Raw genomic sequence first — 13528 nt, 5'->3', positions numbered from 1 at the left:
GAAACCAGCCTTTCACGCCTGGTAGCAAAGGTCTCTGCTTGCTTTACCTGATGCTACGAAACCTCTCTCCCCTCTTTTACGCGGCGCCGAATGGCTCCTTCGCGTGTTTGTATTTCTCGTCTAAGGATTTCTTTGCCGTTTCAGAGATGGAGGCCGGCTCTTGTGATTGTCAGTGACCCTTCAAAAAGCCACTTCAGTTCAGTTTGAAGCATCATTTCTCATTTTTAAATAGTGAAAGTGGCTCTTGAGAGACTTCTGCTTTTCTACCTGACTCATAGAACTATTTAAAAGCAAAAGGTAGAGCAGCTGTGGTTAACTTTCAGTATTGAGAACATTACTGCAAATTTGAGCTCTTTCCTACGTGGTTTTTAACAAAGAAGGAAGACTTTTCGACTCTACTTCGAAGTTGCTTTTGAAGATTAATGCAATTTTTCTTGGAGGCATTTGTTTTTGGGGTGTAATTTCTTACTTTGCCTTGCTGCAACCTGTAGGGTAGTCAGAGAAGGAGATAACCTTCACGTTTGGCGTATTTTCGCTTATTTAAAACCGAAAGAAAAATAACACGTGCATTCAGTGTTGTACGCTAAGCTGGGAAAGAGGATCTGCAGTAGATCTGGATCTTTAAGTCCCCTCTGATGTTTCATCTGACTTGAAAAGGGGACAGAGCCAAGGGCAGAGCTGACGCTGAGGAGTTCTCAGGAGCATTTCGGGTACGGACAAATGCGATAAGGCAGAAAAAGAGAAGTTGTTGCTGCCAGTCGGATTGATGTTCCCCCCCTCTCCTGTTGCAAGACAAAATGCTTCAGGGAAGAGTAAAAAGGATAACGGTGGATTAACTTCCTAACCTCATTCATGTAGTAGCTGACCGACGTGCTGATACTTGAGGGTTTAGTAGTCCTTACTTTTAAAATGAAATTCTAGTTTGTACAGTATGTCCTTGCTATCTATATAAATACAGCTGTATGTTTAGTGGGTCAGTCAGCGCTTCCTCCCCACCCACCCCCTTTCTCCACCTTTTAAGTAAGGCAAAAGTTCCCCGTTCCTCCGCACGTGCACGCAGCAGCTCAGCATTTTCAAATCTTAAGACGTTCTTGACCTTCATGAACGTTTTATAGCTTAAGCTCTACCAGTGGTAATGTGCTGTGTAAAAAGCATTTCCATTTGTCACTTGTAAATTCTCAGCTTTTCAGTTTCGTTGGTGGTGTTTGAGAAGAAGCAAACAGTGGAGCGTCATCTCTCTCTAAAATGAATTCATATTTTCATTGTCGCCTAATAAGGAGTTTAATTACTTTAGTCCTTCATTTCTGAATCTCTTCTCTGACCTTATCCCATCTGTCATCCGTTACAGATACGCTGCTATATCGAGGTCACTCTGAAACTGCAAGAAAGCTTTACAAAAACTGACTAGGTACCCCTCCTCTTAAAATCTTTTAAAAAAAAAAAAAGGGGGGGGGGAATTCCAGTGTTACATATGTCACCATTATGGATGCAAGGTTCTCCCTTACCATATGAAATAAGGAGTATGATATCCCCAGGTTTGTGACAGAAACAGAGACAAATAAAGGATATTTGAACCATATCAATCAATTTGTATCTTTTTAAAGCAAATATGTATAATAGACAAGTATGTATAATAGAATTCTGTCTTTGTCACATCTCTTGCAACATTCAGATTTAATTTTGTGGAAGCTCTCTCAGTGGGGTTCCAAGACGTTTCAAATTTTCATTTTATCTGCATTTTTCTGACGATCTTTTTAAAAATATGCTCAAAGAAACTTACAGCAAAAATGTGTCGTTATATCTTTACTGAAAAATGGGATTCTCCCTGAAGTCACGCCTGGAGCTTTCATATGAACTATCAGGCAAAACAAAGTTAAAAGCCTGGTGGTTAGAGCAGAAAAGGGTTTGGTAGGTAAGCAATTCCTGGCTTTCCAGAGCAATGGATATAATATGCAGTAAATGTTGTTTGTGAAGAAACAGTAATACATTGATTTACTATTTTATGACATTTTTCGCTTTAAAAAAGGAATAAATATTAAGGAAAACCATCTTTTAGGTATCATTTGACTGCGTAGTACTTTACTTAGCTGGTGGACCAAAAAATTAACTTGCGTGTGATAGGTAATCCTGGCGGAGTAGCGACACAGGTGTAGCCCAGCAGGTGGGAGTCGCTCTGCGCCCTAGCACCCGTCTCCCAGAGCACGCAGGGACGTGTTCAGCTCCCGCTGAAATCGGGGGAGACTTACACCCTGGCTGCGGGTTTTTGCTGAGCTTGGGCCGCTCTAACCCTGATAAAAAGAACAGCACCGAGAGACACCACGCTTTCTTTCCCTTTTTTCTTCTCTGTTTTTCAGCGAGCTTTGACGTCGCTGAGGACATCTCTGATAAAGCTGACCACGCTTCAGCCAGCGGCAAGAACTGTAATGACTTACGTTGCAAAGAAGTGCGGCGTCTGCTTTCAGCCCCCCTCCATTGTCCTGATCTACAAAGAAGGCGGCAAGGATAAGACTCGCCGGCGCATCATGCCTGTCAGAAATTTCTCCAAGTTCTCAGGTGCGGTGCGTTTACTTGTAGCATTCCCCGAGTCCCCTCCCGTCCCAGCGAGAGGAACGGGTAGTTGGTAACAGCATTTGTAGTAACCGCTGGGTAGCTTCTTACCAGCGTGCAGGGAGCGCAAAGAGGGGTTGTTTTGGGGTAACACTGTCTCCCCTGAGGAGCCCAAGGCTACAGCTTAACCTGAGTAGTGGCTCTGCTAAGTCTGGAGGTCTCGCTTGTGAGGGTTTGGGAGAAGAGGATCTGTTTATGGGAAGAGATTTGCTTGCAGCTGTAAGTCTTCACGGTGGCTTTCTCTTTAGACTGCAGCATGGCTGCCGAGCAGCTGAAGAACAACCCTCGGCACCAGGCTTACCTAGAAGGAGTCTCACTGCGTCAGCTACGGAAGCTGTACGGTTTGCTGAAAGGTCATTTGGGAGGAGAGAGCCTGGCCGAGAGCTTGGAAAAGTTTCGGCAGGAAGAGACCATTGATCCGGAAGAGGATATGAACAAACTAGATGACAAGGAACTAGCCAAAAGGAAGAGCATCATGGATGAGCTCTTCGAAAAGAACAGGAAGAAGAAGGATGACCCAGATTTCATCTACGACATTGAGGTTGAGTTTCCACAGGATGAGCAGCTGGAGTCCTGTGGCTGGGACGTGGAGTCAGGTGAAGAAATCTGATTCCGGACAAAGATGTCTTGGATGGGCAGTTCGGAGACAAATCTCGCAGTCCTAACAGAGAGAATGATGTCAGCGTACGTGTTCTACCGCATCGTTTTCGGCTCACGCAATTGATGCACGTTACAGTGGCTACGGAGAACCCGAGGCTTAAGGTGCTACAGCAATTCCAGGTTTAAGTGAGCTTTGTCGAAGAAGCCAGACTTGATGAAATGGAAATTGGGCAGCTGAACTTATTGGGTGGTTTTAGTCTTGTCCTATGTATGAGTGCCTAAAATAATTTTAAATTATTTAATCTTTGCTTGTTTACGTTTCAGTCAGCTTTGACTGAAAACCTCACCAGCTTGCCTTGCTGTGATTTCTGTTCAGCTTTGTCTGAAAACGACGCGTTAAATATTTATGTCTTGAAAGCAATGTTAAAGCTTTATTGTATAAGTAGGGTATTTATTATTACTTGCTGGAATGTTAAATATATATTAGTCTTTCTGGATAAATCAACATTGCATTGAGAATTGTTACTCTCACGTTTCCTGAGCGATGCTTAAATCTCCAGCTTACACACATATAAATCCTTATATTTAAGAAACGGACTATCTAGAAAATAAGTTAATCTTGAAAGTACTTTTGAAAATACAGTGATTTCAAATTGCTGAAGTGAGCTGTTTTGCTTCCTTATACTACTAGATGATGCTTTCTGAGTAAGTAAGTGCTCAGTTCTGGGAAAATGTGCTTAAACTATCCGAAAAAAAGTAGCGTGGTAGAAGGTCACAAAGGCTGGGGATGGTTTTAGACTAAAACAAAACCTTTACCCCTGCTGCCTCATCAGACTGCAGTTCCCGGCTCGCTCGAAATCATGCTAGGGGAGAACCTGATGTGACAAGTAAAGCCACAGCAAAAGGTCCTCCCTGTAATATTTTGATGGTCACTGAGAAATTCGTCTCTGCAAACGATTATTTTACTTATCCCGCTGAAGTTTTTAATCCCACCGTCTACCTCAGCTGGTTTGTGCTAGCCAAATCCTGCTCTCTTGTAAGAACTGGAGGACTAAGTTTAGGATTCTTTAGAAAATTGGGCAACTCCAAAAGCTTCCCAGGTTTTGGCTTTCTGAACCTGGGTGGCTGTGAGGGTTGTGAGTGGGATGGGCCTTCATCCCGAGTTGATTGGCCTCAACAAACCGATGCCTGAGGTAACTGAGGGGAGTTGTAAATTGCCTCCAAGACGAGTTTAGTTCCTGTCTAGGAACCTTCTTGCAACCACAAATGAATTAAAACGTGTCAGTTTTATCAATCAATCAGACATCATGCCGTAGCGCAGAAGCTGGGGTTTGGAAGAGCTCTCCTCCTACGCACTGAAACGATAGAGTCAGTTCTGTGACAAATCTGAAACGAGAGTCAATTAAACCACGGTACTTTGTCATCACTGGAGAAGATGAGTGAGCTTACGTTTGTCCAAGGGAGCCTTCAGTTCAGAAGAGAACTGGAAGCCGATGCCTCCCTTGCCAAAAATTTAAAAAAAATATAAAGCCTGACTCAGCGCTCCCAGGAAGGGAAGGGGTGTGTAGATCTCCGGCACAGGCCTTGCTCCGTTTCCAGTTAAAAATTGCAACATAACACCATATAAAGATCTCCCGCTTGAGTGGGAGGGGACCTGTGGGGACCTCTCCTCCGCACCCAGCCTGCCTGGGGTCAGCCCAGCCTGCACCCAGCTTCGTCCTGGCGGGGCTCGGAGGGTGTAGCCTGCACCCCCCTCCCCGGGCACGGCCGTCCTCACCGGGTGAGGTCTACGTGAGGTCTAACGAGCGCTGAGTTGAGGCGGGTAATCACCTCCCTGGATCGTGAGGTTCCTGCTGGCCCGTTCCTTCAGCCCTCCTGCCGCTCCTTCAGGACGGCTGCCTTACCCAGTATCAACTGGTCCTCCCAGTCTGGGCTCATGTGTGAACTTGAGACGAAGGCACTCCAACAGCCTCCTCCACATCGTGGACCAAGACATCAAACGGGACAGATCCCCGATCAGACCCCTGGTGTCTCCTCACCAGCCTCCTGCTACAGCGCGTCCTACAAACTGCTGCCCTCTGGGCTTGATCATCCAACTGATTTTTACCTACCGGGTTGCCCACCCAGCCAGACCATGACATCCTCACTTGGATGCAAGAACGTTGCGGGACACGGTATTGAAAGCCTTGCTGAAGTTGAGGTAAATGGTGCCCACTGCTCTCCCCTCGCCTACAAAGCCATCCATTTCATCGGGAGAGGCGAGCAGGTTGGTCAGGCGTGACTTACCCTCGGTCAGTCCACGCTGACTGCTCCCAGCCACCCTCCTCTTCTAGAAATGTGCTCCAAGAAAGCATACTTCATGGTTTTTCCAACACGAGGGCGACCGTCCTGTTGCTCCCCAGGATGTCCTTTTGGCCGTTACTGAAGATGGGTGCCACATTTGCCTTTCTCCACTCACCGAGGACCTCCCCTGATCGCCGTGACCTTGCAAAGATGACGAACAGCAGCTTTGTAAGGTCGTCAACCACTCTAAAAGCGGAAGCTCGTCTTCTTGCCCTGACATCCCTTGCACGTCCCAGCTCCAGGTGAGCCCCGCCAAGGCTGCTAACACCTCCCACGATGGAGGAGTGTTGCGTATCCCCCACATCAGCTCGATACGAGCAAGAACACCCACTTTTTATCCATGCCCCAGGTTCCTACCTACGTGCCCGCCCATGGCTGTGCCCCACATCCCCCCACCAAAAGGAGAAGCAGCAGCAGCAGCCGCGGCAGTGGAGGAAGCGCACACAGCCACCCTCCGAAGCCGGACCCGGCACCCACAGTGGGGGGAAACAGCCCCAGGGAGAGGGGTGCTCACAGGGGCACCCTGCTCACCCTTGAGACACTGAAACGTGGCTGCGGTACCGGCGCAGACCCGACGGAGGACATCGCAGGGACGTATTTATAGGTCACTGTTGTCCCTCGGGCGTGCAGCTTACGGGCAAAAGAACGGCTCAAATAGATTGAGGGATTCCCCAGCTGGGGCCTGATTTAGTTTTGGCGATTTCGGTCTAAAATAGGGCCAGAAAGCAGCTGTTTTCTGAGACAGATTTGACAGCTGGGTTTCCAGAGCCTTGCCAGCGCTCGGCCCCAACGGTGGTGCCGGCTGGTCCAGCATGGTCCAACCTACGCCGTTTTTTTCCAGCCCGGCACGGCAATCAGCCATGCAAGGCTCACCAATGACCCCAATCCTCATCCCCACACCGGAGGATGCTGCCCTGCTGCCAGCCTTGGCTCCCGCTGCCTGCACCTGCCTGCGCTTGCCCCCCGCATCACTCCCGGCCCCACGCCAGCCTTGGGCATCCCCTTCCACCACCTCCCAGCACAACTCCAGCGTAAGGTAGAGCGACGCTGGGGCTGGCTGCGGGGGCTCGAGCCCCCAGCACACCCCCACATCGCCTCACTGAGCTCATCCGAGTCCAGGCGAGGACAAGCCCCCGGCGCGCCCACGCCGGCAGCGCCGCTCGCTTCCCCGCACCCCGTGTCCCCATTAAACTCAGCCGCATGTTTGACTGGAAAAATCCCGACGGTGCCACGGGAATAAAGCCGCTCCAGTTCTCAGCAGGGCTTTTGAGTTAGCACAAACCACCATCACTTCTCGTTTCCACCCACAGTAACCCTCCGAGGAACAAAGCGGCACTTCCCCAGGTAGCGTGCTGCTGGTACGGGAGAGCTGGTACGTGCTGCGACCAGGGCTGGGTGGAGGAAACCCCCCCACGCCACTGGAGCCGACAGCCCGGGAGAGCGGGGCTTGCGCAACAAGGAGGAAGGCTTTCTCTTATTTTATCTCCTTTGCCTCTGTTTAATCCAGCAGTTGCTGAAGAAAAAGCAATCGACGATAAAATATTATCAGTGATATAATTTATTCTCCTGTCTTTCAATCAATATTTTACATCGTTGCAGCCTGGGCTATTTTTAACGGGCGTTTCTAACCGGGATCGTGACTTAACCAAGCAACAACACCCCAAAACGTGTCTTTCAACCCTGCTGACAACGCCTGTCTTATCAGCAGACGCACACGGGTGCGCACCCAGGGCTGCCTGCGAGTTTGCCGGTGCCGGCAAGAACGGCGTGGGAAGCTGTGGCCACGGAGACCCTTCTCCGCAGCGCCCGGGTGATGCTTGCTCCAGCCCGGGGCGATTCGTGGAGGCTGGTTGCAGACCTGGAGGATGTTTTGCAGCGGAGAGTTGGCTACGGGGGTGAATAAATAAAAGGAACTGCCTGAAAGGGGGGAAAAAACCAGCGCGGGGGGGAAACTGTCTGTGCCCCTTCGGCCAAGAGGTGTTTGGTGTCGCGTCCGCTCAGCTCTCGCCAACATCAGCTGAAGGTTTCTGCTGAAGACGTGTCCCATGAGGATGCCCAGCACGGCCCCAGGCTCCATCACCGGACACGGCCCCGCACCCTTTGGGTACCCTTACGGCATCCGTAGCAGGAAGAGCAGCTCTCCTCCCAGGACCCCCTGATCCTCCATCCATCAAGTCTCCATCTCACCCACCTCGGAGGGGTTATCGCCTGTAATCCTGACAACCCGCTCGCGGTCACCGTTCCCGAGCCCTTCCTCCTCCTCAGCCATCAGTAAGGGCTGGACACCCCGCACCGGCTTTTCACCATTTTCAGCAACTTTTGCTTGAGCGTGAGGAAGACGACGGCGAAGGCCACCAGGAGCGTCAGGCAGGTGGGCAGAGCCAGCACCAGGTAGAGGAGCGCCAGGTCGGCCGTCCGCCAGCGGCAGCTCCACAGGACGGGCTCGGGCAGCGCCCCGGGGCTCAACGTGCGGGAAGCATAGCTGCAGGTCACCTCCTGCCCGTCGGGGACGTGCAACCCCTCGACCCGCTGCAGGGAGTCCCACCAGCCCAGCGTGCAGCAGTTGTAGGGGTTTCGGCTGAGGTAGACCTCCCGCAGGCTCTTCCCCAACGGCGTCCGCGCGACGTCCGGCGGCAGAGCCGGCAGGCAGTTGTCCCGCAGGTCCAGGCTGCGCAGTTTCAGGACGCCCAGCGAGGCGGGGAAGACGGTCAAGGCGTTCCCCGACAGGTCCAAGCGCACGAGGCTGTTAAGGGCGGAGAAGTCCACGGCGGTGGAGGAGAGGCTGGTGTTCCTCAGAGACAACACCTGCAGCGTCAGAGCAAGGTCCTGCAGCCACTCCAGGTCCCCGGACAGTGCCTGATGGTTGTCGGAGAGGTCCAAATGCATCAGCGATGTCCCCTGGAAGGGGTGGCCGCCCAGTCCTCGCAGACCACAGCCGGCCAAGGAGAGACGAGTCAAGGTCTCGACACCCCTGATGTCCACGCAAGGGGGACTCTCCGCCTCACCTGCAACGGCCGGCTGGGGACAGAGGTCAACCCGGTTGCGGCTGAGGTCCACGGTAGTGATCTTCCTGGTGTAGGTGAAAACGCCAGGAGGAAGCGCCTGCAGCCTGTTGGTGCTGAGGTTGAAGAGCTGCAGGTTGGGCAGGACGTCCCCAGCCCCCAGCTCCTCCAGCTGGTTCTGGCTGAGGTCCAGCTCCGTCAGCATGGCTAAGGAGTCCCCCTCCGCCAGGTGAAACGTCTCCAGGCAGTTCTGGTTGAGTTTCAGGTGGGTCAAGGAGGGCATCTGGGCCAGGAAGCCCTCCGGCAGGTACCAGACCTGGTTCTGGCTCATGTCCAGGAGGCGCAGGGAAGAGAGGTTGCTGTGGCAGATCTCATCCCAGAGGCTGACCGTCGTGACGTTGGTGGAGTTGCCGTCAATGAGCAGGAACTGCACCGTGACGTCTGCCAGGGACGTGCCGTTGGGGAGGCGCTGGTAGAAGCTCATCTCGTTGTCCTTCAGCAGCAAGGAGTGCAGCTTGCTCTGCCGGGGCAACACGGGGAAGAAGAGGAGGCGGTTGTGAGACAGGTCCAGCACCTCCAGCTCAAAGAGGTCATCGCTTTCCAGGGCCAGAAACCACTCAATGACGTTGTTGCTGACGTTGAGCACCCTGAGCTGGGTCAGGCTGAACTCCACTACGCACGGGAGGTAGTTGTAAGCTACGTTGAGCCTCTGCAGCCTCCGCAGCCCTTCGAAAGCTTGGTCAATCTCAAAGATGTAGTTCTTCTCCAGGTTCAGCTCCAACAGCTGTGTCAGGTTCGTGAAGACGGACGAGTCCAGCCTCATGATGATGTTCCTGGCCACGGACAAGGACTCCAAGGAAGACAGATTCCAGACCAAAACCGATACCATGTCCTCAGTGAGGCGGTTTCCAGCTAGATCCAGCATCCTCAAGGCTGGCAGAGCAGAAAGAGCAGCTGCTGTCAGCGAGTAGTTGGTGAAGAGGAGGTTGTCTGCCAAGGAGAGCACGTGGAGGCCTTGGCTGCTGAGAAAGGCGCCGGGTTTGATGAGCTCCAGCCGGTTCTTGGTCAAGCTGAGATGCCGCAGCTGGTGGTACGAGAGCAGAGAGGCATTGCCCAGGACCTGGATAGTGTTCTCATCAAGCAACAGCTCCTCCGTATCACCGCGAAGATTTCCTGGGACGGAGCTCAGCCATCTCCCAGTGCAGTCCGCGGTGCTCTGCACCTAAAGCAAGAAGCAGATACGTTACGCTGCTCTGAGAGGCAGGAGATGGGGGGAGATGAGGAGGGAGAAGTTTGGGAAGCAGAGTGAGGATGGAGGAGGCGGCTCTATAGTTAGAGCCTCGGCACCCCAGTCCACTCCAGTAGGTGGGAGGGGGAAGGTCTGGAGATGCTGAGGCACCACCTGGGCTTTGCAGGGCAGGACCAAGCAGTCGGAAGGGTGAGGGTTGGCAAGAGAGGACTTACGAGCTTGCAGCCGCCGGGAGATCTTGCCCAGGCTGCGACCGCCCCGCTTCCCCATCCCACTGCCAGGAGGACCAGAAGCAGGGAGAGACCAGGGAGCGGGGCCTCCATCTCAGCGGCAGCACTCCTGGGGAGATGGAGACAGAGGTGAGAAGGTCAAAAGCTGCAGACCGCTCATCCTGAAAGGCCCAGGTTTTCCCAGGGAGCCCATCACGGCAGCAGCGATCCTTGTGCACGGCCGGCCTCCTGCCCACGGCTGCTGCCTGCAGGCAGGCACGCAGCTCCCGTCGTTGCCCGCAGGAGCACCCAGAGGCGATGGGCTCCCAACATGCCATACTGGTGGCCACCATGCCCCACGAGACCTGGGCCACCATGAGCTGCCCATGGAGAAACGGCGAAGAGCCCCGGCACCGAGCCCACCCGCCCCAGCAGGAGCCCTCGTGGGGGGTCCACCAAGGAAAGCCCGGAGGGCAGGAGAAGAGAAAGGACGGGGAGGTGGCAGCCCGGTCCCCGCACGGGGCAGCGCACGTGGGAAAGGCACCGTCGTCGCTGCACAGCTGCTCGCAAACGCCACTGAACTGCAACCCTTGAGCAGAGGCTTCCCCCCCCCTGCCAGGGCTCACGTCCCCCCTCTCCGGTGCCAAACGCTCCCCCGGGGAACACCGACCCAGCCACCACCGAGTCCCCTCCAGCACCCGTCCCTGCCGGAGGTCCTCCCGGGGAAGCGGAGGCTCTCCGGTGTGAGGTGCCCCCGTTACTAACTTGGTGGAACCGGAGCTGACGGCATTTGCATCTGGGGAAAAGCTGAACCTCAGGCAAATGAGCAGCGAGGTCTCGGCGAGGGCTCGGCAAGCGGCGTTTTCATAACTGCTTGAAGATGAAACGGGGGGTTATTTTTGGCAGCCCGGGTAGCCGGAGCCTCGCCGCACAGAGGGAGCAGGGGACACGTCCCGGGTTGTCTCCTTCCTTGGGACAGCCAAAAGCGTTAAGCTGGTGTCTTATCAAAGCAGCATTTATTAATCTGGTGGGGATGGAGAGGAAGCCCCCCTTCCCCGGGCTGGAGCTGAGGCACAGCAGCTTGCGTCCTCCCAAGCCCTCGGTCTCCAGCAGCGCCTTGCACCCAGGCACGGCGGTAGGAGAGGGAGCCTGCTGTGTCCTCGCTGCACCCAAAAAACAGGGACTTTGGCTCCGGCTCACCTTCGGCCCCCCGAACCCCTCCCGCAGAAGCTCACACTTTGTTCACCCAGCTCAGCCTTTCTTTGCCGCCCAGCATTGGCCTCCCCCAATATCAGAAGCACCTCCATCCTCCCGCGCTCCTCCCCAGGGCTGCGGGGATGGCGCCTGCTCGGCCAGGAGAGCGGGCAGCAGCACCGGCAGGAAACCCCTGCCCGCAGCCCCGCAGAGGAGCCCACATGCAAGAGGTCTGGGAGCAGCCGGGGTGCTCCCCACGGCGCACGCCAGCCCCGGCACCGGCCCACGCAGCCGCGGCTCTTGCGAGCGTGGGCATTAGCGATGCACGGCCACCACGGATCTTCAAGCTGGCAAGGGGGGCTCCCCAAAAAAGCCCCCACGGGGTTTTCCCCCCAGCAAAGGTATCGGGGGGGGGGACACGGGGACGACACAGATACTCACCACGTGGGGTGGCACGCAGGGTTTGCCGCAACTCATCCTGCAGCCGGCAGCCCCTCTGGCTGCGCTCAGGGGGCTTCTTGGGGCCAAGGGTAGGTGCGACCCGCTGGGTTTCTCTCCCACCCGCTTTCTCACTTAGCACTAATATAGCCTTTGCGGAAGGAGCTAACGGAAACTGCAGTCACATGGAGGCAGAGAGCGCGGCCAGGCACTTCGCTTACTGATCTCAGCACTTACAACCCGGGTCATGCACTTGCAAACAGCTCCCCAGCAAGGAGGAACCGCGGGGGCCGGGCAGGCGGGGAGGGGGATGCCAGGGGGAACCGGCCCCCGCCAAGGGTCCCGCAGCTCCTGGCTCTCTCGCTGCTCCAGGGGACAAGCCAGCACTGGGGACGACCCTTGCACCGTGGATTCCTCTGCATGGCTCCAGCAGCAAAACCCGTGCAAGAGTTTCAGCAGAGCTAGTGACCCGGGGGGGTTTCTTGCCTGCGGAGCCATGCCAGCGACCCTGCCGGGGCTGGAGAAAAGCCACCGGCTGGGCGGCACTCCCCTGCATGGCACCTATTCCCATTGTGTCCCTCCAGTCCCCCCCGCTTGCCTCCAGCGCCCAGCACAGGGGCTTCGACAGGAGCCAAGGGATGCGCTTCCCGCGGGGGACGAAGAAGGTGCCGTTATTTCCCGTTGCATCCCAAGCCGAGGTTGAACGTGTCCCCAGATGTTGAGTCCCCGCTTTGGGACACCAGCGCCCAGCCCCTCGCGTTGTCCCAGGTGAGATTCGGGATGCTCAGATCCCGCTGCCCGCAGACCTTTGGGTCTCCTGGGGCTGCTCGGGATTTCGGCAAACCCAGCAAACCCAGGGTGCGAGCCAGACCTACGTGGATACAGGGACCTCGCAAGTGCCGATTCCTATGTGAAAGTCAGCGTAAATGGCTTTTCCCACAACTGCCAAGGCAGAGAGAGACAAAAATCCACATTTCCAAGGCGATATGAACAGGGAGGCCCCCTTCCTCCTCACCTCCGTCTACTCCTGCTCTCCATCGCCCTTCCCACCCCATGTCTCCCCTCTCCCAGGGTCCTCATGCACCCCCAAATCTCCAGCAAATCCACCCGCCGAGGGGGAAAACAGTTTGCCTGGATTTACCTAGCTGGGAAAGAGTTCAAAACTATGCCGAAAGGATTCAGCCCTGCAACGGGAGCCTGTCCGGTGGGATCAGCAGGTACCACCCTGCAACGTCCGTGCTCCACGTCCCGGGCACCGGCGCCAATGGGACCTTCTGCAGCAGTCGGGAGATGACCTGTGGTTATTGGGGCGCACCAAGCACCCCACCAAGGGACATCACAGCCTGGGTCACCCCCACCTGCCAGACCAAGTGGCCCCCAAGCTCCTGCAGCCAGCACGAATGACTGGGGAGATATTTTTTCTGCCTTCACCCTAAATTTCATTTCTTCTCTGGAAGGAGACTGAGCTCTCCCATGTCACTCACGAAAAAGCCCTGTGGTTTCATTTCCTCCATTTTCAAGGAAGTTTGAAGTATAAAAATCAAGAAGGAAAAGAGAGAAGCACTCCTCATCCAAGTGAACCGGAGCAGATGGCAGAAGCTCCGCAGCGGGGCAAAATTCCCATGGTGTTGCTCGAGGTCACACAAAGGGCTGAGACCGGCCGACGATTACAAACCCACTCCTCATCCCCAAAACCCTGCCACAAAAGCCCAACCCGCACCGCAACCACTCATCTGATGCTTGGAGACGCAGGAGCCGGCAGAGATTCGCCCCGGGGCTGGGAAGTCCTGAAGCCGTAAAACTCGAGCACCCTCACCTGCGGCAATGCTCCACTCTCGGGGGATCTGGAGGCTCCTGGGAGACGTCCCGGTGGGATTCCTTCACGT

General features: G+C 54.9%; 2 protein-coding genes across 2 annotated transcripts; one reads left to right on the top strand and one right to left on the bottom strand.

Annotated features, from left to right (window-relative positions):
- Nucleotides 1-660: 660 nt before the first annotated feature.
- Nucleotides 661-3864, top strand: CEP19 (centrosomal protein 19). The gene is made up of 3 exons (XM_050902825.1): nucleotides 661-710; nucleotides 2355-2553; nucleotides 2856-3864. Exons 2-3 carry the CDS (start codon nucleotides 2424-2426, stop codon nucleotides 3215-3217), a joined length of 492 nt encoding a protein of 163 aa, XP_050758782.1. The 5' UTR covers nucleotides 661-710; nucleotides 2355-2423; the 3' UTR covers nucleotides 3218-3864.
- Nucleotides 3865-7106: 3242 nt separating this feature from the next.
- NRROS (negative regulator of reactive oxygen species) lies at nucleotides 7107-13528 on the bottom strand. Its single transcript, XM_050902808.1, has 4 exons — nucleotides 13459-13528; nucleotides 10776-10883; nucleotides 10017-10140; nucleotides 7107-9774 (listed from the first exon to the last, which is right to left on the bottom strand). The coding sequence occupies exons 3-4, from the start codon at nucleotides 10122-10124 to the stop codon at nucleotides 7819-7821; spliced, it is 2064 nt and encodes a 687-aa protein (XP_050758765.1). The 5' UTR covers nucleotides 10125-10140; nucleotides 10776-10883; nucleotides 13459-13528; the 3' UTR covers nucleotides 7107-7818.

The sequence above is a fragment of the Gymnogyps californianus genome, chromosome 10, assembly GCF_018139145.2.
Source record: "Gymnogyps californianus isolate 813 chromosome 10, ASM1813914v2, whole genome shotgun sequence".
Lineage (NCBI taxonomy): Eukaryota > Metazoa > Chordata > Aves > Accipitriformes > Cathartidae > Gymnogyps > Gymnogyps californianus.
Note: the sequence above shows the minus strand (reverse complement) of the source record. Positions and strands in the feature narration are given on the sequence as shown.